The 25,325-nt window shown below is 51.0% G+C and overlaps 1 protein-coding gene across 1 annotated transcript in view; it reads right to left on the bottom strand.

The window, feature by feature from the left end:
• Positions 1–1,942: 1,942 nt before the first annotated feature.
• STXBP1 (syntaxin binding protein 1) overlaps positions 1,943–25,325 on the bottom strand; it is a 41,498-nt gene continuing 18,115 nt past the window's right edge. Inside the window, exons 9-19 of the mRNA XM_025051240.1 lie at positions 24,648–24,799; positions 23,521–23,628; positions 22,455–22,515; positions 21,043–21,108; positions 20,118–20,198; positions 18,116–18,254; positions 17,316–17,425; positions 16,147–16,248; positions 14,156–14,241; positions 10,982–11,136; positions 1,943–3,938 (exon numbers count right to left, since the gene is read on the bottom strand). Of these exons, the coding sequence (XP_024907008.1) occupies positions 3,856–3,938; positions 10,982–11,136; positions 14,156–14,241; positions 16,147–16,248; positions 17,316–17,425; positions 18,116–18,254; positions 20,118–20,198; positions 21,043–21,108; positions 22,455–22,515; positions 23,521–23,628; positions 24,648–24,799 (1,143 nt within the window). The 3' untranslated portion in view covers positions 1,943–3,855. The remainder of the gene's footprint in view (positions 3,939–10,981; positions 11,137–14,155; positions 14,242–16,146; positions 16,249–17,315; positions 17,426–18,115; positions 18,255–20,117; positions 20,199–21,042; positions 21,109–22,454; positions 22,516–23,520; positions 23,629–24,647; positions 24,800–25,325) is intronic.

Below are 25,325 nucleotides of genomic sequence, written 5' to 3'. Positions count from 1 at the left end.
CGTTTTATGAACTATATAGATGTCTAACCAATGTACTGTATACTTGAAACTAATTAAAATAAATAAATTTTTTAAAAAAGAAAAAAAATGGCTGAAAACTTCCCATAGTTGATGAAAAACATTAACCTGCACACCCAGTAAGCTCAATGAACTCCAGGCTGAAGAAGATTCAGGCTGAAGAAGAGATTCAGACCTAGACACATCACAAACTGGAGAAAGACAAAGACAAAAGAATATTGAAAGCAGCAATACGGAAACTACTCATCACACGCAAGGGCTCCTTGATAAGATTATCAGCTGACCTCTTACGAGACATCTTGGAGGCCAGAGGCAGTAGAATGACACTCAAAGCGTGGAAAGAAAAACGGTCAACCAAGAATTCTACACCCAGCAATACTTCAGCTCAATATCACTGCTTCACAAGCATCACTCCCAGGAGGGGACACAGTTCCTATCGAGGTCACGTGGATCTGAGCCAGGCCTGCCTGATGCTGAGATCTGTGCTCCTAGTCACTCTGCCATTCTGCCTTCCAGGAACAAATGCCTGGTGTCACACCGAGGTGGGTGTACAGGCCCCTCAGCAGGGTCCCTGGAAAGGCAGAGTGACTGGCTGCAGCTCAGGGACCTGTCTTGTTTACGACGCTCAGTTGATTCAGCGCTATCTGCTTTGGGTTGTTTCAGAAACCTCTACCCCTCTGAGAATATTGAACACTTTGGAAACTTTTGGGAGGAACGACCTGCAGGCTCCACCTGTGCTGTGTCACCGGGGAACCAGGACTTCTGCCAGGGGCATAGCAAGGGCCAGACTTATCTGCCATTGGGAGGAAGTGAGGTGGAATGGAGAGAGGTGTCAGGGACCCTGAGGCAAAGGATGTCAAAAACAATCAGAGAGGGAGACTACAAGCCACTTCTGTGGGCCTGGTGGGAACAGACGGCCCTAGGAAGGAGCAAACAGTATTTACTTTGCTTTAATGTAAACTCAGTATAGAACAATTTAGAGTTTAAAAGTTCTGATCTTGGATCTCATTCCAAGGCGTTTTGGTTACCGGTGAAGCAGCTGCTGATGTAAGACAATGAACGTCTGATGCTCCCCAGCTGAAGGGAGCTTCGTGAGTTACTGTCTCTCTCTGAGCCTTAGCTTCCTCATTTGTAAACTGGAAGGGACGCATCCAACAGACAAGGGCTGTGTGGGGCCCGACATGGAGCAGGAACTCAATAAATGGTCACTGTCATCCTTATCTGCCTCAAGGTAAGTTTCACCAGACAACAGCCGTGTCGCGGAGGTGCAGCTTCCACCGACTGGCCTTGGCTTGTCAGGTTTCCTCATGCTATGGAGACTGGGATGTGAATGAGTAACTGGAGGCAAGACAAAGCCCCACTCCCCGTGCCCAGTGTTCCCGCAGGTCTTCAGTGTGACCGCAACCCTAATTAAGGGCCTGCTCCCCAGGCCAGGTGAAGCTCATCAGTCTCCCCAGGTCACGAACAGCCTTCGAAACCAGCAGGACGGGCACCATCTTCTGATCTGGAGAGACGTTCATTAGAAGGCTGGAGGATGTGGCAGCTGCAACGGAGGGGAGCAGGGACACTGATAAAGTGACCTCGTCGCATGCCCCAAATACACCGTCACCAAGTGCTCAAGCAGGGAGCATCTGCAAAGGCAGAGCCCTGCGTCCTCTGCGATAGAGACATTCTAGATAGGGAGAAAGCGGGCAATGGAAGAACTACTTAGTCTACAGGCAGTGCCCTGCTGCTGCCAGGGGCCCAAGACACGCTTCACGGATTGTCCCCAGACGTGAGAGAGCTATAGATCCCAATGCAAGTAACAGTGACCTGGGTCCAGAAGACTCCAAGCCACGCCAGGCGGCTGGTCTCCTCTGCCATGGGCCAGTGCTGAAGCCTTCCTGCTTCCGCTCCCCGCAGTAAGACCAGACTCGAGTCACTCTGGACACCGTGATGGGCGCTGATTTATTTATTTATTAGACTCGAGTGCTTTAGTACAGAACAGTACAGAGATGATACATGTTTGTGCTTCAATACCTTTAAACACTGAGATTCTGATAATTTCAAGGTAAACAAGTTTCAAGACAGACTAGCTTTTTTAAAATATCCTTTTGATAAATTATTTTTATATAAATAACAGAAAGAAAAAACCAACGTGTTCGACAGACAAGGTCCTGAAGCATGAGCAGTTTGGTCGAGGGGGAGGGGACAAAACAAGCCGTGACAGTAAGAAACAAACCAATGCAAGTACCTACAGTTCTGTCCTAAGGAAATAAGATCGCTATCTTAAGGGGGAGAAGGGAGACGGACCTGAAAACTAATCTGAGTGCAGAGGGGAGATTTCAGAGCCTCGGGAAGAGAACACCACGATGCAGCTACCGGGCGGGCGAGGAACATATTCCGAAAGGAAAGGGGGGCGCATTGAACTAGCATACACCACGTTTGCAACGACGTCACGAGACAGTTATATACACACGGTCTGCAGGGGTTAAAGGGCGGTGGGGGGCTGGGCAGGGGACGTTTTTGTGACTTCCACTGTCTTTATATTAACCGACAACAGCAGCAGGACGAATGGTGCACTCGCTCGCGGAGAGCGAGCACGGCCGCATCTGCGGACGGCGAGACATCCTGTCTGCACGGGCTTCTGTAATTTTTGCTTTAGAGCTAAGTGTTATACAGCTAAGTTTTGATACAAAGAATAGAATGACCATTTTCTCTTACAAGCACAACGACATATGACCTGGCACTACGAAAATTAAAGTGTTACGAAGTATCTTAAACTGAGGATAACCTGAGTGGGAAAAGGTCTGAATAAACCGACGGGCTATTCTTCCGGCTGTTTGATGTCTCAGGGGACAGACACTCTCTACAGGAAGGGGCCCTCTGACCAGCAGCCTGCAGAACCCATTCTGTTCTAGTCCATTCCTGACCCTTGAACTTGACCCAGGCTGCTGACACCCCTGCTAAGAGGTGATGGCGCTGACGCCTGGGAAGGAAGGGGTCTGGTCAAAGGGATCAGGCCTACCCGCTTCTCCAAGAGACAGGGGTCCCCAGTGGGAGCTCACTCCTCACTTGTCTGGGCACGGTGACTTAAGACTGCAGAATGCCTTCCCTCAGGATCACAGTGCTGTGGACACGGGCCGGGGTGGGGGGTCCTGTGACAGGCTGGACACCAGCTGGCACCCAGCCTGACTTCGGGTGGACACCTCAGCCCCCGCCCACAGCCACAGCATCAGGGGCATGAGCCACTGGGGAAAGCAAAGAGGTCGGTGCCAGCTCAGACCTCCCGAGATGATGCCTGGCCTTCACTTCCCGGCTTATCTGAACGACAGCAGGCACTGAGGGTTAGGAGGAGTGAAGGCCACAGGTTGAACCTCAGTTTGAAATACTCCTGGAGCAGACATCTCTGTGAGTCCCAACAAGAACAGGAACAACTCAAGACGGGTTTTGAAAAACAACCAAGCGTCTACCTTCTCATACTCGAGCGATGCGCGCATGTCACACTGGGCTATGTACAAGGTCACGGAATCGTGACTAACGGGGAGAAGGTGTCCATTCATTCTAAACAGTTCCGAACCTTCTCCTGCAGTGTGCCACTTCCACGTGAACTTCTCCTCTTAGGATACATATAGAAGATACTCTTTTTAAAAAACACAATGCATTATTTTCTTTTGTTTCAAACGAGAAGAGGGCATCATTGAACACGAGAACGCAGTGGCGGCAGCGCCGGCCAGGCGTGCAGAGCTGGGGAGGCCCGGAGGGAGAGGGCCAGCAAAGTAACCAAGGCGGTCAGCGGCAGGGCTGCGGAGCGCTGGGGGAAAGAGGGTTCGGGGTTTGGAGGGGAGGCTTATTTTTTTAACTGCTTATTTCTTCATCTGTTTTATTCAGTTTCTTCAGCGTGTCCAGCAGTTTCTGTGGGGTGAGAATGTGCGTGGATCCTGGGGGAGGCAGAAAAGACAGTGAGCCTGTGGGCTCTGTTCCGAACACTTCCTCCTTCCTGCTCTTCTAGATCCCCAGACCGGCATCCGCTCCCCCGCCCCCACCCTGATCTTGGTCAGTGGAAGCAGGGAGGGGGTTGGGGTTGGGGTTGGGGACTGTCACCACAGGTATGGGAGACATTGGGACTGTGGATAAACAAAACACGTCCTCTGGCTCGGGCAGGGTTCCAGGCTGTACCAAAGGAGGCGCACACTGTCCCTCAGGGCTCAGCGCCATCTGCTGGGGGAAGGGGCAGCTGCGTTTTGAACTCACGGTAAAGCCAGGGAGAGAAATTCCAGACCATACGGCAGGGGTAAAGGTTGGGAATGGGGAAGGAGTATGAGCGGGCCTGTGTGGAAAGAATGGTGCCCGGCAGGGAGGACGCTGACGGACAGGGCACCCTGGGGGAAGCCACTGACCTCCGGAGCCCGCTGGTTGGTACTGCCACGGTGGGTGGGACCTCAGGTGTGAAAGGGGGGAGGGCTGGGGTACCTGAGGCCTTACCTTGCAGAGACCGCGCATTGTAAGAGATTAAAAATGCTTGCAAAAATTTAAGCTAATGGAATTAGATACAGTTCTACTGCAAAAAATAAAAAAATAAAAAATAATAAATGAAGTCCTTTTTCATAAGGAGAGAGAGATCGAGTAAGTGCGGTAAGGAAAGATGCATGGACCGTGTGGTTCGGACATGGACTTACTCAAACAGAACAGAAGTGACTGGTGTGTGAGCATGAGGCCTGCACGCATGCAGCAGTGGGCTTCAAAGAAAGAGATCCTGGTGGGAGAGAACTGAACAAAAGAGATCCGTACTTGAAAATGTGCCTCCCTGGAGATGCGGGCAAGGGGACGGGCCTTCACGGGACGAGGGGGACGGGGACGGAGAGCCCAGGATGCCAGATTCCCGCCCCGAGGGCAGGCGGAAGGCTCTGGCTGGCTGGCTGGGTGTGACTCCACACACCAGGGTCCCTGCACCTTTGACCACTACTTGCTCGGTTGACCTGGGACTGCTGGGACTCCAGGCTTTGGACCTTCCTGGTCAGTCTAGACTGGCAGAAAACTTGTAGAACCCCCTCCAGTGTGAGGGGCCTCTTCCAGTACGCTGTTCTCTGCAGTTCAAGCCCAGAAACCCAGCCACTGCTCTGAGTTGCTACTTCCCAGAGGTGCCAAGTGTGATGCCCACGCAGCAGGCACCAGTCCCCACGCTCTAAAGCTGACTCATTATTCTGCAGACCTGAGGCTCCTTCTGCAAATGTGACACAGGTTTCAGCAGTATGTCCCTGGGTGGTGTTATGGCACCTCCTCTTCCCCAAAGGACACTCATTTTGGTGACCTTACCAGTCTCCCCTCAAGTCCTAAGGAAAGTCAAAGGCTGCACTACAAATGGGGAAGCAGGACATACGTTCCCCAATTCTGAACAGTGAACCACTGCCAGAAAGAGGGCGTTCCAACCACCACTCGATGCAGTCTGTGTGCCTACACCCTGAGAAGCAGCACCAGGTGCTGTGCAGGGATTGGCTGAGCAGCTTCCCAAGTAAAGGCAACGGCAGCGCACATGCCGGAGAAAACGGTCCCTAACGCTCTCCTTCCCAGCTGTCCACTGAGTTCTAGGATAGAGGAAAGCAGACCTGATTTAGAGGAAAAATCTGAAGGGGGCTTCTGACCAGATTCCCATACCCGAAGCGCTCCCTACCCTTGCTTCGATGCGAATTCAGGATTTGGGGGAGGCCAAAAGGGGTCAAGGAACCCACGCTCTAGAATTTCCTGATAATATCTGATTACTGACCATCTGTCGTTCCCAGTCTTTGACTAAAAGAAGAAAATTTTGAGGACCAGGCGTATCGGACAACTCACGAGGCTTCTAGGACTCTCTGCAGCAGGCACGCACACTCCTGGGCCTTCCCTCACCTGGTCTCTTTAAAGGGCGGGCCAGCTGGTGTTCACCCGAAGTACCTGAGAGCCAATCGTCTGTACTGCTTTAATCCCTCAGTCCAGCTTTTCACCATTAAAAACATTGCAAAGTGAGCAGGGTTGAGTTTAATCCACACTTTGCAAACGTTCTCCTTTTGAACCCACAGGTGGCTGACCACATCGAACAGCAAGTGGGTTCCACTGCTCTGAGGGTCCCTCTTATTCTACGTAACCGAAAGATTGTGAGATGGGAAGGATGGTCTCCAAAAACAAAGCCATCCAGAAGACTCGAAGCTGTGGGCCAGACACAGCGAGCTCTGCTAGGACAAAATCCTTCTTTCTTCACTAACAGAATCTGAAAATTGGATGAGTTCTTACAGATCAGCTGCTTCAGCTGAAAGAGACCCATGGACCCAGAAGACCCAGGGAGCCACCTGGAAATGTGTCTATCTCGGGGCAGCCAGGTGAGTGTGCCGGCCTCCAGGTTTGGAACACAGAGGTCCGGCCCACAGATGGGAGAATGAAGCCCAGAGCAGTGGAGTGCTTGCTCGCAGCCAGGCCCAGAAGCTAGGCCACCAGTCTCAGTTCTGGGCATCCTGTGGCCCCCTGACCCCAGGAGGGGACAGGCGAGTGAGTACTTAAACAGCGGCTGGGCAATTGGCTGGCTCTGAATTCAGATTCAAAGATCTGAGCCCCGCTGAAAAATGAAACTTGTCTGACCCCAATCTGGAATAAAGCAAAATATTCAATATAAAAAAAAACCCAAAACTTTTTCCCAAGTCTAAGTGCCATATAATAGGTCTCCCCAGCCTTCCAATCCCTTCATTAGCTTCTGACAGCCTCTGGACATTCTCTAATGACCAGTACTTTTAATAAGTCACCCGGAGTGTAGAGGTGAAGATCTAATCAACAGATTTCATTTCTCAGACAACCTGGAGGATAAGTGCCTAGTGGGGATTACGATGAGGCTGGGTGGGATCTGCTGTGCAGCTGGCCACACCCACTCCCCTTCACCCAGCCCTGGGGAGCCGGCCCCAGCTCCAGGAGAGGGAGGCGCTGGGAGAACAGCCAGGCACGGGCACCCATGCACGGGGGCCTGCTGGGGACACACTCAATCGCTGCTGAGCGGGAAAACTCATATTCTCTTTGAAGCTACGTTACTGAAAATAGCGATATCTGGGCGAAGACATCCCTGGTTCTCTAACATTTTGCACAGTCCGAGTCTCTGGTCACCTGGACGATCACGCCGGAAGGGGCAAGTCGAACTTTAATCTGCTTTCTGAGCTCCCTGACATTAGGGCTCTGGTCCTCGCTTTTTCTTAACTGAACTTTCTAAAAAGCAACAAAGCATTTCAGAAGCCAGGGATGCACAACCAGAGTCTACTCATGTTCTCTCTGCTCTGATGGCAGCTGAGACCCTCTCTGCTGACGGAACCTACAACAAAGGGCAACAGTTGGCAAAGGAGACTTCTGAAGCAGGGAACCCAGAGTGAGTCCTAAGCAGGAGCCCTTGGGGTCTGGGTTTGTGATTCTTTCGGAGCTTGCAAGTGGTGTTATTGCTGCAGCCTCAACATTTGTCTCAAAGTCCATTTAGCAGCAAACACGGTCCACCCACCTGCCATCTGCACAGAGAACTAGATATCTCTGATTATCAACCTACCGAGGTGCTTCTAAACGTTCATTATTTAACAATTGCTTTTAGTCAATGCTCCACTGGCCTCACTTTCTGGAGGAGGGCAGCCCAGGGCCACAGTCAGCCAGAGTCCTGGTTCACAACCACTTGCTATTACCGCCCTGGGGGAGCCTTCCCTCTTCCACCCCCAAGAAAAAAAGAGGAGATCAACGTAGCCTCCTGTTCTGGCCTCTAGAGCAGGTCCTTTGTGGATGAGTGCACTCCCTCCCCACAAATGAGCACCTTCTCACATCGCCTAAGGGTCTGATGGACCATTCCCCTGAGGATCGCCAGAGTGTGCAAGCGAGGGTCACAGTTTGGGTCGCCAATATCAATTATTGAATTATGGATGGTCAGAGCTCAGAGGAGGCTTGGGGCCCTATGACCCAGCCTCCCTGTGTTCCACACACTGTGGCCCAGGAGGTGGGGATGACCTACAGTCACACAGGTGCTCGTGGCAGAGCTGGGGCCAGAGTCCAGGTTTTGCCACTGCTCATAGGCAACTCACAGGGTGAGACTCACTGGGCCATGGCTCAGCCCAGGGGGAGGGGGTGCTTTCACTGTGAATGGAGTATACCAAGTCAGGGACACAAAACGCGGCCTTGCCACAGAATGGGTCACGAAGCTAGGGCATGACTAACACTGCAGGGGGGTCTTCTATATCAGTCTTCCAAACTCGTTAGACAAGGTTCCCAGCACATATGAAGGATGGAAAGAGAGAGGAAGGAGTGAAGAATGAATCTGGACGATCCACCTGACAGTGGGCTCCCGGTGCGGGGTAAGGTACCCGGGTGCGGGGAGAGAGGACGCTCCTTCGAAGAGCTCACAGTGCTAAGAGCAGATTCCTACCCAAAGGCTCTCAGCTCTTACCGAGAGGCTTCGGTTGGAGAGGGGGCTGTGAGTGCTCCAGTCTTGAAAAGATCACAGGAGCAAATGACTATTAAGTTCTAGCTGTGAGTGCTCCAGTCTTGAAAAGATCACAGGAGAATTAAAGTAAAAGCAATTACTGGAGGAGCAAATGACTATTAAGTTCTGTTTTCCTCAGAGGAACATGAGACATGAGCTCTTTCTGTGGGTGGCTGGAGCTCACCAAATAATGGTGGTTTATGGCCCTGTTACCCCTTAGAAATTTTGCCTTGGGATAAGTGCTTGTCCCGGGAAAAGGGCATTGACGTGTCTAACTACCTCTGACCTGGAGTCTACTCTGACGGTCCTCCCCACGGTCAGGTGCCTGGGGGCATCGCCACAGTGCTTCTGCCTTCTTGGACATGACTGGCCCTGTCCCTCAAACACCTGCTGGTCTCACTCTCAAGTTCTCATACCGCGTCCCAACCAGGACACACAATGTGTTCTCTGCCTGGTGCTCATGAATTCACCCCCGGGCCCGCAGGCTGGGGCGCCGCGCCTCTGGCATCCCTCAACTTCCAGCCCCGGCTGGAGGACTGTGCGTAGCAGCCATTCTCATTCTCGGTTTAAAACCCAGTGGGCTGCCGCTGTCGGGTGAGCGGCAGGGAACCCAAGGCATGAGGGAGCTGACAAGCCGGAGCCGGAGGCTCCCGGGGCAGGTGCGTGAAGGTGGCATCGGACACATTTTCAATCGGTGTTAAGAACTGCAAGCATTTTCTTGTTAAAGAAAAATCAAATAAATAATAAACTAAAAAGGGAAAAAGAAAAAGAGTGACGGAATAATCAAAGAAAACCCTTCGGAGTGGAAGAGTTTCTTTTGTGTAATAAGCTGCTTTTACTTTGTTTCTTTGGCTCTCACTCCATTGTTGGAGCCTGATCCTCAAAAGATACCCTAGAGGACTCCCTGAAGTCGGGGTGTCTCAGGTCCATGAGAAATTTGGTGGGAGTAAGAATATGAGTAGAACCTGCGGGAGAACAGAGGCCAGCTGACTGCTTGAACAAAGGTACGTCACAGGAACATGCCAACTTAGGCCTACATTTTAGGCAGCCAATGAGGTACGCGGAAGCAAGACGTGCACGCACACGCACGCACACACATGCACACGCACGCATGCGTACTGCAAGGACAGCGGGCATGCACAAAGCAGGGGAGGCCACAGGGCGGACGTCGGCTGTCTTTGCGAGGCCCCTCCACAGATCTTCACGGACCACTTTGTCTCCCCAGGTTCCCACTGCCCGACGGGGAGCCTCAGGCCAGGGCCGAAGCTGAAGAGGGAGATTTTCCCCTGGGCCTGGCTATGACAGCTTCTGCCCAGGAAGGCTGCGTTTGGGCTGAGAGTCACCCACACGTGAGTGCAACACGTATGCAAGCAGGGGACAGGGAGTTTCGTCGCAGGGGCCTACGTAACAAAAAGGAAGAAACAGGACAGGGAGAAATGGCGACCAGACAGGGGAAGCTTCAGGGAGTTGTGGGGGGCAGATGTCCATCTCCCCACTGAATGGCGGTATCTAGAAGGTGGCAGACAGTGGCAGGTCCAGCTGGAACGGCCATATAGACTGGTCTGTAGAATCTGCTCGCTCTGAGAGCCTGGGTGGGGGGGGGCACTGTGACTTGGTCACCCCAAAGTGGAGGTATAAAACTGACATACCTTATCGGGATAATGGGAAAGGTCGGGACCTGGCCCGGGTATGTGCTGACAGCCTCTTGCCAATCAACATCAGGAGGCACTTGGGCAGGTGCTACTCCATTTTGTTAAGGGCAAGACGGGATAAAAAGGAAGGCATTTGGAAAAAGCAAGGTTTTTCTCAGTTTACTCTTTCTCTTCCAGCCCTAGAAATTGGGAAAGCTGTTACAGGCATGAAAAAGGAGGGGGCCCTTCTCCTGCTGCATTAAGTCAGCTCGTGTGAGTTGCTTCCTTTTTTTCGGGAAGACCAACGGGAAATACCAGACAGGGTGTGACAGACCCAGAAAGCTATCGGACCAGGTTGGGGGGCACCCTTAGCAGAGTCCAGCAGTCGGGCTGCTACGTTTCGGGCAGTATCTGCTTGCACGCCATGTCTGTCCGACCCCAACTGGCAGGTAAAGGAGCGGGTCGTGATTTAACTCCCATTCACCGAGCAAATTCTGGGCGTGAGGCGCAATGCCAGGACACGAACAGTCTCGCCTCAGGCCCGGTTCGAGGCTGTAAGTGGGTGTTCTCAACCCCATCTGGTAGGTAAGGAGAGGTGGGGCGCTTGTTCCAGGTGACCCGCTGGGCAATGGCAGAGCAGAGAGGGAGCCTGGGGCTGCTGGAGTCTGTGGTCTGGCACCTTCCAGCACATGCAGCTGCCTCTCAGGAAGAGACAGCGCAGGCTCGAGGAAGGAAGCCTTCGCTCTTAGCTTCTGCCACAAACGGGCCTAGGACTAAGCTCTGCAGGGGCGACGGCGAGTTGAAGACGGAACGGAACACCGAAGCGTGGAATGGAGTCAGAGTGCGGTGAAGCAGCCCCTTCCCTCTAGAAAACATGCCCACTCACCTATTAGCACTTCCCACTTTCCATTGGCCTGGGTCACCTCATAAGCACAACGCATCTCATTCAGGCTCACGCCCCCAAGGATGAAAATAATGAGGCGGGGACCACTGCGGTACTCCCCCGGGGCCTTATTCTTATGCCAGTGCCCATAGCGGGCACTGGGGGCAGGAGGAGAGGGAAGGGGGCGGATGGGGGGGGGAGAGAGAGAGAGAGAGAGAGAGAGAGAGATTAATTATGTGTATATGCTCTTACAGTACTTGTAACTGCATACCTCTGTGACTCGTTTGCACATTTGTCTGCACACCAGTGACCAAAGCAGAGTAGGTGCTTAGTAAGCATTCTGAATGAACTGCAGTGCAAAACCTCGGTGCTCTGGCTCCTGGGAGAAGAGTCACTGAGAGCGCCCGCACTGTGACCTCGCTGACCTCTCAGAGCCCGCAGGCGGCAGGCAGGTTCAGGTCAGCTTCAAAGTTTGACATGTTAAGTTCAACAGCCTCACGCGCCATGACGTTCGTCTAGGTGTCCACCCCCGGCTGTACATGTTTTTCTAGGCCTGTCTGGGACACTCTGCTGGCCGTGAGCAGTGACGACACAGTCTAAGGCCTGGCTTTACTGCGCAAACGTGTACTGTGTGTCTCACTGGACTGGGGCTGATTCAGCCCCGAGGAGCCAGCCTGAGGGAGTCACAGCCCTTGCCCACCAAGGCTCACGGCTAAACCGGGGTGGGGCAGAGGCTGGTGAGAAGGAAGGGTTGTGCCACGGTAGAGGGGAGCTCCGTGTCACGGGACAGGCGTCACAGGGCAGGGCCGTTCTGGTGCTGTCCTGGCGTCACTGGGGAGGGCTTCCCAGGAGAAGCGACACTGAATTGCTTCTTGAGACACATGTGTTTCGATTCAGTTCCCTCACTCCCCAGAGGTGCCCCCTCTGCTACTGGGCTTCTTCAAGGGACTTTTACCTTAGAAATGAGAAATGGGTTGTTTCCCAGTTAAGAAAATGGGGCACACAAAACAAAACTCAAAACAAAATGAGGAGAGCAAGTCTCCTCTGGCCAGTGAACTCTCTGCCCTTCTCCCTGACTTAAATGGCCACGAGCATCATAGTCTCTTTCCAAATCTCAAAGGCACCGGGGACCCACGTGGGCCAACATGGAGACCCTCAGTCACTTTCTTCGCCTGAACAACCGCTGGACGTTCTGCCAGCGCCACCCAGCTGGGGTGGGACACTACCTGGGGGCTTGCATTTTATTCCCATGTCGGCAATAAACATTTGGCCTCCGCTGCCATCGGAGGGGGTGCACAAATGTGTCACATGTGTGCCATATGTGCCACACAGGCCTCTGCTCCTCCGGAAAAGGCCTGGAAATGAACGTGTTAGGAGGGGCAGGAGAGAAGATGGGCGGGGAAAGTACGAGAAGAGGGACGAAGGCGCATGTCCTCAGGTGCTAGTCCCGGGCTCCACTGCACGCTACACAGTGCCACGGGGTGCCCCCCGGCGCGACTCAGGTCCAAGCTCATGTGTTCGGCCTGACTGTTCTCAGGAGCCAAGCGAAGCTCTCGCTGTCAGAGAAAAACTCAGCAGCACCCTGGCTCGGGCAAGGTACCAGATGGCGCTGTGTATCAGGGAGGGACCTAGACCGCACAGACAGTCAGGAGGTGAAACGCGCTTGCAGGCCTTCGAGTCCCACGGATGGGCGCATGGAGATGTCACCCGCAGAGCACAGCAGCAACAGTTTCTGGATGACTATGGGAAGGCGGAGAACGAGAGGAAGAGAATTTCAAACGCAGGCCTTGCAAGGTGCTGCGGGCAACCAAGAACACACGGAGCGGGGGGCCCGGGGACCGACTGCTCCCTGCTTACTCCTTGAAGCTGGGAAGTGTCTGTGCATCATCGCCAGGCACAGGGCGGAAACCCAGTAAACCCAAGGCAGCCACACTTCCATCGTCTGCATCACCACGGAGAATGCGTCTGAGAAACGTGGCTCTGTGCAGATGACGTATTCACCTCCTTCTTAATTAATAACTAAAATCCACTCATCAATCCAAAGGGAAGCCGATACACCGAGCATCTGCTATGTGCCAGGTTCTGTTCTACGCACCGAGGATAAAACACACAAATCCCTGCCCTCGCGAGGCGGACGTTCTAGTCGGGGGAGACTGGCAGTAAACAAAATAAACACATAGTACACTAGGCAGTGGTGTCGTCTGTGGAGAAAAATAAAGTAGGGAAGGGAGATGAACAGTGTTGTGGAGAGGCTGCAATATTTTTATTTTCCATAATATCTTTATCGAGTGACAATCCGTATCGTACAGATCACTCATTGAAGTGTACAACTCGATGGTTTGTGGTATAATCATAGAATTGTGAATGATCATCACAGTCAATATTAGATCATTTTCATCATCCCAAAAAGACACCCTGTACCCATGAGCTGTCATCCCCCATTCCTCCGCCCCCACGAGCCCCTGGCAGCCACTAACCTACTTTGTCTTTACAGATTTCCCCGTTCCGGACGTTTCACGCAAATGGAATCATACAATCACCTTTTGCGATCTCTCCTTTCACTTAGCATACTGTTTCGAGGTTCACCCACGTCGTAGCATGAATGGGCACCTCATTCTCTTTTGTGGTTAAATACTATTCCATTGTATGAATCTACCATGTTCCATCATTCACCAGTTGATGGACATTTGGGTCATTTCAGCAGCATTCACAATCACTTTGGAGTGATTATGAATTCTGCTGCTAGGAACGCTGGTGCACTGTGATTTTAAACAGGTGGTTAGGGAACATCATAACGGGTAATACTTGATTGAAGACCAGAAGGAGGTAAGAGGCAGGCCATGCAGATACACCTGGGGGCAGATCATTTCAGGCGGCCCGGAAAGTAAGAACAAAGGTCCTGAGGCACAAGTAAGCCTGGCACGATCAGGGAAGAGCGAGGACCTGGGATGGTTGAACTCAGACAGGAGAAGGGACGGGGGAGGAACAGAGGAACAGAAGCCGGAGGGGGACGTGCCTCACGGCGGCTGTAAGGACTTGGCCTGCACTCTGGCCATCATGGGAACAGCGGGAGGGTCCTCAGGGGTCGTACAGCATCACAAGACTACCAGGCAGCTGACGCCCAGCCAGGGCCAGCCCCACTTACTGCCCCCTTGCTTCTCAGGGACCCCCGCCTACCTGACAGCGGTGGTGCTGAAGGAGGCAGAGGAGCGGGTAGAGATGTAAGGGTAGTGCTTGGTATCGAGTTTGTCCTCAATAGTGTCCTGGAAAGAAAAGAGGCTGATGTTAGGTCTGCCGCCTGTTTGTAAAGGGCAGTGAGAACCCAGGTGAGAAGATCTGAAGAACAAGTCACGGAGTGAAAACCACGGCCAGGTCTGCAACGACCAGAGTCCCCTCCCCTGCCGCCTGCTGCAGGTGCCCGGTGCAGTGCTCGGCACGGACCAGACGCTTCCTACCCGGCTAATATACTGAGTAGGTCTGTAGGTCTGCTCTTGAAGAGAAGTTAAAAAAAAACTGCACTGACTTTTCTTGTTTCCCCTCTAATTTATTCTCCCCCCACTTTTACATTCTATGAGATTATAAATGTTGCATTCTGTCTAAAAATTCCTAATACTTGCCATCAGGCTTGTAGAAACTAGGCACAGGCAGAGTGTCTCATGCAAGAGAAGCCTGCCGCCCTCAGTTTTCCAAGGGGCTAATTATCTGGTGGGTGGCCTCCGGCTACCCACCTCCCGCTGCCTCGAGATCTGCACTCCCACTAACAGCTACCATGTGACACCTACACATGCCGCTTTTGGGGGGCTGAGGAGGAGGGGCAGAAAAAGGGAGCAGAGAACAAAGGAGGGAATAGACAGGGGTTGGGTTTATCTACTGTATCAAGCAAAGAAATGTAATTGGCTTCTAGATGTCTTATGTTCACCCATCCTTTCGACTTTACGGGATTTAAAAATAGAAAGCTGACTCACTATATGTATTTAATATATATTTATTTTAACATACAATTTAGTACAAACACCTGGACTGCTATGAATTAACAAAGGGATCCTGGGCAAGTCCCTTTATCCTCAGCAGCGGTTCCCAACCTTTTTGGCACCAAGGGACCAGGGCTCCTATGAGAATCTAATGCCTGATGACCTGAGGTGGAGCTGAGGAGGTGATGCTACTAGTGCTGGGGAGCGGCTGCAGATACAGATGAAGCTTCGCTCACTCGTCTGCTGCTCACCTCCTGCTGTGTGGCCCGGTTTCTAACAGGCTATGGACCAGTACCAGTCCATGACCCGGGGGTTGGGGATCCCTGATTCTTGGGATCCTAGTTCTATGCACCTGTGAAGTGCAGGAGTCAGACAGATTACCTCCAATCCCTCTCCAAAAATCTAGCAGGGTAGGGTTCTACGTAGGGTCTCCTTGCTCTACAAGGAGAGGGGAGGGACGCCACAGGGACACCTTACAGAGATGAAACACCTGTGCCCAGGTGTGGTGCCAGAGGACACTCTGGCTGAGCGTACAGGTCCAAGGTGTAAAATGACCTGGAACACCGAGCAGCACACATACATGAAGAGCCCCCGACACGTGCTGCAGGAGTCCAGGGGAAGCCTCTCTGGGGTGGGGTGTGGGAACACTGAGACGCGATGGGGCCTTTGAAGGAAGGCAGGATTCAGGAAGTGGAAAGGAGAGTGAGAACATTCTGGACAAGGAATGGGTCTGGACAGAAGAGCAGAGGCAGAAATATGTTTGGTAGGGTCTCTGGTTGGCATGGAGGATGGAGGGAGGGGAGCAGTTGGAGGAGGGGATGGGCAGGCTGGGGTCACATTCAGGAGACCTTTTCACACCTGCAGAGGTGTCCGCACAGCACACCTGTGCCTCGGCATGGAACTCATTACTCACTGGACCTTTAGATGCTGTGCTACGCTTGGTTCCTTTGGGTGCGGGACCATCGAAGGGACTCTAACAGGGCTAAATCATAGGGACCCTGGGGACCTGCACAGGGCAGTCTCTTGGGACTGCTCTTCATAAGCCCTCAGGACAAGATGTGCTTTGTGGCCCGAAAAAGTTCTGGAGACCTGGATGCAAACACTATGCGGTGTTGCCGCCACCTGATGGAAGGCAAAGCTGGAAGCCCACGGGCCTTGGCTGCCCCACTCCACGCTCTCCAAGCCGCCGTCACTGACCTCCATGATGTCCTTAATTATCGGGGTCCACCGCGAGAGCTGGTAGGTCTGCTCACTGATGCGCTCCTTCCGCTCTGGCTTGCTTCTGCGACGCAGCGTGGACTGAATGCAAACACATGCACGGTTAGACCGAGTCGGGGGATGCCCGGGCCCCAGGTCGCCTTGCTGGCCTCTGGGAATTCTCTCCCAAGGACCCCCTTCAGAGAGGCAGCACTGGCAAAAAGGAATGAGTAGGCGGACGTTTTCCCTGGAGAAGCCAAAAATATGTCCCTTTTAGGAACCTGGAGCAAACCTGTTCTTTAAAGCCATGAAAATGGCAAATGTGGGTCAAATATAAGAGTGCCACTTAAAAAAAAAAAATCCAGCTAGTTAAAAAAAAGTAGTTTGCTATCAATTATGGGAGAAACTACTACTTTGAATATGACATTCTTTGATTTTGTTTCAGGAGCGCAAGAGGTACCGAAGGAATCATCTCCATTCTCACTTTGGGTTTTCTTGTGGACAAGGGTCTGAAAACGCCAGTTACAGGCCTCTGGGCTGGTGGCTCCAGAAAAGAGTTTTTGGCTCCAAGATTCTAAACGGGGTGCGTCTGCAACCCTAGCTTTGTTAGCACTGTCATGTGGGCTGACTCCCTACAGGAAGCAAGTGCACAGTGGGGCTCCCGCCGGTGCAGCTCCTAGTGGGGTGCTCTGAAGAGTGCTCGGGCCTCTTCCTTCAGTCCCGGGGCCTCCTAGGGCTCAGGGCATGGTCAGGCCTCCCAGACAACCTGCCCTGACTTGGTCCTAAACCACTGCCAGTGCAGGAGACACAAAACTGCTTGATGCCAAGTGTCGATTCCCACCCTCACCGATGATGCTGGGTCTCAGTGTCCAAAGGCAGAGCTAGACTCACCCGAAGAAGCTAGTGTGACCCCCACTGTGGGCCGGCTCACAGACACAGCTCAGCTTTCCTGACCGTATGTGACTCCTTGGTGGGCATATCTGGGTTCTGCGCGCTAAACCACTATTTTATTCACACCTCTGTATCTTTATTCCTCTGATTTATCTGTTTTCTCTTTCTCGATGTTGAGTGTGTGTATCATAAGCTGCCTTAAGGAAGTTAGGGGAGGAGATAAAGCCCGCAGCTTCCATCCTGCCTTGCCGTCCCCACACACAGGGCTGGCCCCTTACATCTGTGACGATGGGCACCCCGAGGTGCGCCATGTTGGTGATGATCTCACTGTCCTCCGGTGGGATCTGGGCGTGCTGGATCAGCTTGTTCAGGTTTTCCTCAGTGATGCCTGAGAGGACAAAACCCCCGGTCACCATGCCCACCAACACGCATCACACACTCAGAAGGAGAGCCAAGCGCCTGGGAGGGACGGTGACCCTTTTCCTCCTCTAGATTAGGGGAAATTAATCTGCTCATTGCATCGACTTCACTGTAAAACAAGGATGAGATCAGAATTCCGATTCCGCCCCCACCACTCTGTCCCCGCTGTGACCATCAGAAACTGCCCCTCGTGTTCTCTGCTTCCCTCTCTGCCTTGTTTCTAGCCATCTCTGCCCACATCAAAATCAACCTGGTCAAGAGAGTCTCTGTGCCCAACTTTTTGCACAATGGGCACTTATGGCAACTATCATGTGGGTAAAAATCAGTTATTTAAAGGCACAGTTACAAATGTGCAAGTTAAAAGTCTCTGGCAGAAATGCTCTAACAAGGCAGCCAGATCTCCCTGCTTTAAGGGCTCGCCCTGCTCCCCCGCACTCCCCCCTTCCATAGCCCCATGCCACCAGTTAACCTGGAATTACTCGGGGACACTCGGCCTCTAGCTGTAACTGCTTTGCTTACGTTCCGTTTCCCCAAACGTAAAGAGCCCCTAGGGTCATCTTGATAAATACGCTTCCTTCCCTTTTCCATGTCTTTTCAACCACTTTTCTACCCTGGTTTCGCTCTCCCAGCGGGCCTCATCTCCATCCAGCATTCATACCATTCTTCAGAAAGATGTACAGAAGGATGATGCGGATTTTGTCGTAAGTGCTGACATTTGCGTCCAGCAGAATGGGGACGATGGCTCTCATGGGGTCCTTGATCTTCTCCCCTTCGGCATCAGTGCCCATGGCCAGGTCCTGCAGAAACACAGCACGCTGGCCCCATTCCTGGCGACAGTCTGGATAGGTGGTAACTATTAGAAAGTTGCTGGTCTGTAAATGTCTGGGACTTGCGGCTGGGTTAGGGGAAGTCTTTGATGGGTACGTCCCCTCTCACGATGCAGGTGACTATTTTCCAGAGCATCAGTGAGAATAGAGCTCTAGGTTTCACTTTCCAAACACAGAAACCACAACGATCTGCCAGACAGCTGTTCGCTTCAGGCGAGGGCCAGTGTACCCGCCCTGGCTCCTCAGGGAAAGCTTTAATCCTGATGGGTCCTCCAGAGGTACAAAGCCCTGCCGAGGGACCAGGGCTTAGAGGGACACAGTCCCACACAGGAAGGGCTTTGGCATTTAAGGTGCCTCTGCCTCGCTCGACTCTTCCCACTCTGCTTCCCCTGGCACTAAGGATATGCTTTTTGAGTTTTAACTACACAGGTATTTAGTCTCTGCTTTTAATCTTCCAACCAATTCTAGGGTGAGGAGGAAAAAGAATGAGTTCCCAAAAGAAATGAAGATGAAAGAGAATGAAGTAATAGTCTGCCGGCCCCGTTTTACGAGTCAGACCCATTCTCGACAGGCAGAGAGAGCAGCATGGCAGTCTCAGCTCATCAAGAACCATCTGGTCTTGCTCTCAGAGGCCAGCGGCTGTAACTCCCTCTGTGGCTTTACTGGGGTTGCCTGAATGGTTCCTTTTTGCTCTGAGGAGTCCATAACAATCACGATCTCAAGTTCATGGTCTCTTCCCAGTCCGGGTTGGAGGAAAGCAGGGCATCTCTCCTAGGCCCTTTCACCTCAGTCCCACCACCAGCCTCAAAAGACATTTGTTCAGCAAGACCTGATTCCAATTCTCTAAAAGTCAACTAAAATGTAACCGCTTCAACAAAAATACTGAGCACTTCTGAAAAAATTTAAACTTCCAAGGATGAATCCCAATCGCATTTTTACTGATCTACGGATAACCTATTCTCTGGATGGTCAAATTCCTTTGGAGAGGACACCTTGTGTTTACTGACGTCACCTGTGAAACCGATGGACTTGAGCAGGGCGGCTTCCCCTTAGAAGGGGGACAATGAATCAGAACAGCTCTTACAAACCTAAGCCTGTCACATCAAACCAGAAGACTTAAATCCTAGCTTCACACTGAGACCTCGGGCTGCTTTTCCTGTGAGGAGGGAGCTTCCGCCGAGGCTTCAGGATTGTTTAATGCCCTCTCTTCCCTTAGAAGCGGATCCTAGTTGAGCACTGTCACCACACTTGCGGAATGGAGGGCCAGGATTACAGACTCCACACACACTCCCGAAAATTGTGGCAGCACTGTTATTTCCCTTTGCAGATGAGGAAAATAAAGCGGAGAGAAACTGGCACATCAAACAAATCAGCGACAGAGACAGAACTCAAATCTCCAACTCTCAACTTACAGTCCTAACTGTGACCGGTGAGGCTGTGTGTAAATCTGACCTGTTACTGCACTATCCCCCCTCCAGCCCCTAGGTCTCCAAAGCTGGTGTGGCCACGGCAGGAGGAAACACATTCCGAACGTAAACTTCAGCCAGCCCTGTCCACGTAGGGCTCAGAGCTCCATACACCTCCCTTCAACAACTCTGGGGAAAACGGAGCCTTTGGAAAGCCAGGCATGCAAAATCCAAAAGGCACGGCATTCCAGACCAGTCTCGTCCCTACCATCGAGAGCGGACGGCACTTGCTCCAGAGAGGTGAGACAACACGTTCTAGCAGGCTTTCCCATCTCTATTTCCTATGATTCTGCAGGATAGTCAAGGTCAGACATTAAAATTCAGCTGGGTAAATGGGCATGGCAGGACGAGAAGGAAAAAGTCCTACCTGCTCCACCCGGCAGAGCTTGTCCACGGTGCCTTGGTAATGCTTCATGCAGTCCTCGGCAAGGTGCAGGTGAGTCGAATACTAGGAAAAAGCAGAGTTTGTGATAAAGGAATTACTCACCGATTCATGCAATATCTACCGAGCACCTACGACGTATAAACACTGGGCTAGGCACCAAGGAGTCTCCAGCCTCACAAAGGAAATGAAACATGTGTTCAGGCTGATACACAAACACCGCAAGGCAGGAAATTTTGTGTGTGAGGAGAAACACATCACATTCTAGAGTCTAGAGGAAGGAGGAAGGCCTCATGGAGGGGAGGGTGGCACGATGGTCCATGAGTTCTCTGATATTCCTCCCTCCAGCAGGCGGAGCTAAATTTTGTGTGTGAGGAGAAACACATCACATTCTAAAGAGTCTAGAGGAAGGAGGAAGGCCTCATGGGGGGTAGGGTGGCACGATGGTCCATGAGTTCTCTAATATTCCTCCCTCCAGCAGGCGGAGCGTGGTTCCCCTCTCCTGGAGCCTGGAGCGTGGGCTACATTTAGTGACTCTAATGAATAGTGTGGGGGAAGCGATGTGTGCTATCCCAGATCGGGACATAAAGGGCACTGTGACTTCTTCTTAGCTCTCTCTCTCAGGTCACTCACTCCGGGGAAGCCAGCTGCCATGTCATGATGACACTCAAGCAGCCCTGTGGCGAGGTCCATGAGGGGAGGAACAGGAAGGGTAAAGAGAAAAAAAGATGGAGAGGTGACAAGAAAGTCATAGGAAATAAACTGTCTATCATGGCCTTCCATTTTTGTCTAATAAAAATTGAAGATGCCTAAAAATCCATGGATTTCGATGGATTTAGTTGGGCTTTGAGAAGTCTTTTTGCAGCTATTTATACCCATGATTCCAATCGGTCATGTTCAATCGCCATACCTTGCTGAGCTCTTTCTGGTACTGGGGCATCTTCTTCAGCATCTGGGATAGGTCTCGCATGGTGGTCTGTAAGTGACAGGAAAGGAAAGTACATGACCCTGATCTAAGAGGCGGGACAAGCGGGGTGGGCAAAGAACAGGACAGCAGTCAGTACTGGGCTCCCCGAGTGCACGCTCTGTAACTCTCAAAACGAATCCATTAAACATAAGATCACGTGTATTTAGATCACTAGGCTTCTGGCTTCAAAAACAGTATTGATCCAAATACTATGACCATCTTATAGATGGGGAACTGAACTCTGAAGTCTATCAATTATATTTTATTTATTGGACTAGAAAGTTGAGAGCATAATTCTTGCCAGGGAAGAATGATTTTTCTTCTGCCCACTGCTTTTCTGCATACTCAGCTCAAGCACTCTCGGTATCAAGTTCATAGTTCATCCCAGCAGAAAGGCTGTGGTCGTGTGGAGAGGTGGAAAATCAGGAGGAGGCAAGAAAAGGCTGGAATCTGCATCCCGACAGGTGAAAGGTATGTGTTTACTTTTTAACTGTGTGACCCACCTAATCCCATTCATCTACCCAACAAAAATGTATTAAATTACTACTACGTGCCAGACGCCTTTCAGTGCTGCAGATACAGGACCAAAAAAAAAAAAAAAAAAAAAAAAGAAAAAAAGAAAAAAGATTATCTGCTTTCACAGAGCTCAGGCCCAGCAGTGGAGGCCTCCAACTGAGTGGATCAGCGCTCCTTGAAGGCATCAGAGTGTGGATGTACAGGGCAGAGGCACCGCACCAGTCCACTAGTCTAGGGAAGAACGGGGAAGTTTTTCTCCATAAAATGACACCTGAGCCAAAGGCCCAGGCAAGGAACTCAGGGGCGGCTACAGCGAGGCGGCAGGGACAGGAGGGAAACAGAGGTGAGACCACAGAGTCTCTGGAGCCTGATGACCCAGGTGCTGTGAGACGCATCGCGGGTCAGGCTGCATTCTGCTGGCAACGCGAAGTTCTAGATGGTTTTGAGCAAGGGAGTGACACAATCAGAGCTGCATTTCAACCACCTCTGATCAACAGTCAGGATAAGGAGAGGCCCAAGTGAGTTAGGTCATGAATTCTAATTCTCCCACAAGCTAAAAAAAAGTTTCGCAGTTCTTCTGGCTTAAAATGAATCATGATCCAAAAGAGTAAATATGAATCCTCAAGTAACAAAAAGCAGTTCTATAAATATAAAAAACGGGGCTCTGGATCTCAATCTTGAATGCAAAAATAAGGCAAAATAATCACAGATGCAGGGAGGACTATGACCCCCCCCCACACACACACTCACTAGTCTTAGGCGGAGAAGGTGTCCTGGCTGCTCCTAGAGAGAAAGCGGGGATCGGCTCAGAGGGCATGGCAGCGTTAGTAGGGGTTTACCTTCTCTCCAGTGTTCATTCTCTTGCTAGAAGAAAAATCTTTCAGAGAACGGGTGACTTCCCTGGAAGACAGAAGGAGGCAGCTAAGTTTCAAAGAAATATCAAGCACCTCTACGTGGAAGCTACAGGAGTGATGCAGAATTCTTCCTTTAGGAAAATGTGGGGACTTTTCCTGCCAGTAAGATATGCATTTAATGTGATTTTCTAAGAGGGGAGAGAGAGATATTGTTTTCCTAACTAACATTCTAAACCAGGGTCTCAGAGTGGGGTGTACGAGCTGATTCGAGAAGAAAACATTAGGACATCTATTTATGTTTATTTTACTTCATCCTTTTAAAATTCATGTTTTTGTAAATACTGCAAAATACATATATTAGTACAATAAAGCATATTTTTAATTCATAGATAAATTTAAATACTGAAACTGTATATCAACACTTTTCTATAGTTGAGTAATCCGAAGTTTGGAGACCACTTCTAAATAACAGAGCTATCTCAGACTATTCTCACTCTTCCTTGTGAATTTCCTGAGGATGTCACCAACTCAATGTAGCAGAACGTGTCTTTCTGCAAAGACAGAATTGTTTCGAGGTGTTATAGCAATGTTTAGATATCAGAAACATTTTGAAACACTTTCAGAGCACGGGAGCTGCAGTGCCCACAAACACCGGTTCTCGCTCAGCAGTTTTCCGTATGAACGGAGAGGAAGACTGCACACCAATTACATGAAAGAGAACTGCATGTAGTGGCATCTGGATCTTTTAGTGGCTCACACTCGCTTTACATGTGTTTATAACACATTTTGCTGACAGAGCTACAAATGCTTTCTGAAAATTCTAAGCGCCCTCCGCAACACAGAACGGATTCTCTAACTTCCTGAAGTTGGCGGAGCCGAAGCTCAGATCAGAAGGGGTTTGTCGTCTTGTCATAGGTTAGCATGCTGGCGACTTTGCCAAGGCAGCGAATCCACCCACTGATGAGCTCTGCCCAAGCTGCCCGGAGTATCAGAAACTGCACTTGGGGAGAAATGTCCCTCCCTGGAGGGGGGCACAGGGAGGAGCTCTTACTGGGACACCTCTGCGATGTGCTTGTGGCGCAGCGTTATCCAGAGGTCGTCGTCCTCATCCAGAAGCACTTCCTTCACCCGCGCCTCTCCAATGCCACTCGTCTCATACCTAGAGAGAGGACAGCCCCGCAAAATTCATCCGGTCCCCTCTGGTCTTTAACGGACAAAAGCCCACAGTCCTGATGGATGTCCACATGAATGATATCTCAAGCCCCGAGACCATCTGACGTGTCACTGTCTGTATTAGGTCTGCAGTACAAGCAGTAACTTGGCAGGGAGAGACCCAAAGCTCCAATCAAGGTCAACTCACTTAAAGCTCTGTTTTAAAATCATCAGGGTCAGCTGACAGGAGCGCTACCTGAGCCACATGGTTCAGGGTGTGAAGTCAGGTTATAGGTGGGTTCAGTTACTAAAAAAGGACAAAGATTACACTTGTCCCTCTCTGAAAAAGGACTGGGGATCATCTTCAAGGTGACTAAACAGCTTCTAGTAGCAGCTACTTACGACAGGCCCTCAGCATATGATTACACGTGGAATCATGAACATCTACAGGAAAGCAAAAATGATGGGGACCGAAAGGGAGAAGAGCAGAGGTTCACTCATCTTTTTAGAACCTTCATTTTGAAACCACTTAAGGCTGTAAAATAAATGACACGAGAACAACACAGTCTGTTTCCATAGAAAGAAAAATTAGTTTTTGGAAACCAAATTTCTGATGATTGTTACCAAGAAAAATGTTGTTTATAAAGAAGAAAACTGCTCCTCCGCAAATAATGTTCAGTAAGAAACTCCTGTTAACATATTTTATCATCATATTTCATGACCTTTAATTAAAAAGGTTCAACTCTGAATAAGACACGCACACGCGCCCAAATCGCCATTAACACATCCAAGTGGGCTACGGACGGAGGTGACGTGAAAGTGAACTGAAGATCTAAAGTTCTTGTTCTCCCCGAAAAGGCGCCCGAGTCCCTAGCTAGAAATGCCATTGGATTTTGGGAAGTCACAGAAAAGACTGCAGGTATCAAAGCACCCCTGCTTTTCCTAAGGGTAATGACATCCTTTTTCCTAAATTAGAGGTGTTTCCTCTAACTTAAAGCTGCGGTCCCTGCGGGTGTAAACACTTACTTGTAGACATCATTTTCAATCGGCAGCAGGTCGTAACTCATGGCCTGAAAAGTCAGTTCATGCAGCACGGGGGAACTGGGGTCAAAACCACGGTCCAGGATCAGGAGCTGGGAGCGAGCCTTGTCTGGACCCTGGAAGGAAGGACACAGAGACTTTCACAAGCCACCCCCACGCAACTCCAGCTCCTCTAACTAGCGCAGCCCGCCTTTTCAAAGTGGGCAGCAGGAAGCGAACCCGGAGGTAAAATCTACTAAAATAGCACTGAGTATAGTACGTTTATTGCTTGACGAGAACACCCGTAAACACCGTGTGAGACTCCAATGTGTCCATTTGACAAAGGGGGTCGTTTGAGGCAGATCCAAAACTACGGCTGGGGCCCAAAGTGAGCTCACGAAGGAGAGCACCACCTAGGTTCAGTGATAAACAGGGTGACCCATCATCCAGTCTGCTTGGGACCCAGGGTTCCCAGGACTGGAGCTGCGCCTTTCCATTTTAAAACCAAAATAATGAGGAACTCTGTGTCTTGACTGCAGTGGGGGTTACGTTGAACCTATATATGTGATAAAATTAAACAGAACTCTCCCTCTCACACACACACACACACACACACACACACACACACACACACACACACGAGTACATGACACCCTAGTGAAATCTAAATGAGGTCTGGAGATC

The sequence above is a fragment of the Pteropus alecto genome, unplaced genomic scaffold, assembly GCF_000325575.1.
Source record: "Pteropus alecto unplaced genomic scaffold, ASM32557v1 scaffold67, whole genome shotgun sequence".
Lineage (NCBI taxonomy): Eukaryota > Metazoa > Chordata > Mammalia > Chiroptera > Pteropodidae > Pteropus > Pteropus alecto.
The sequence above is the reverse complement of the archived record's forward strand: the minus strand, read 5'-3'. Positions and strand labels throughout refer to the sequence as shown.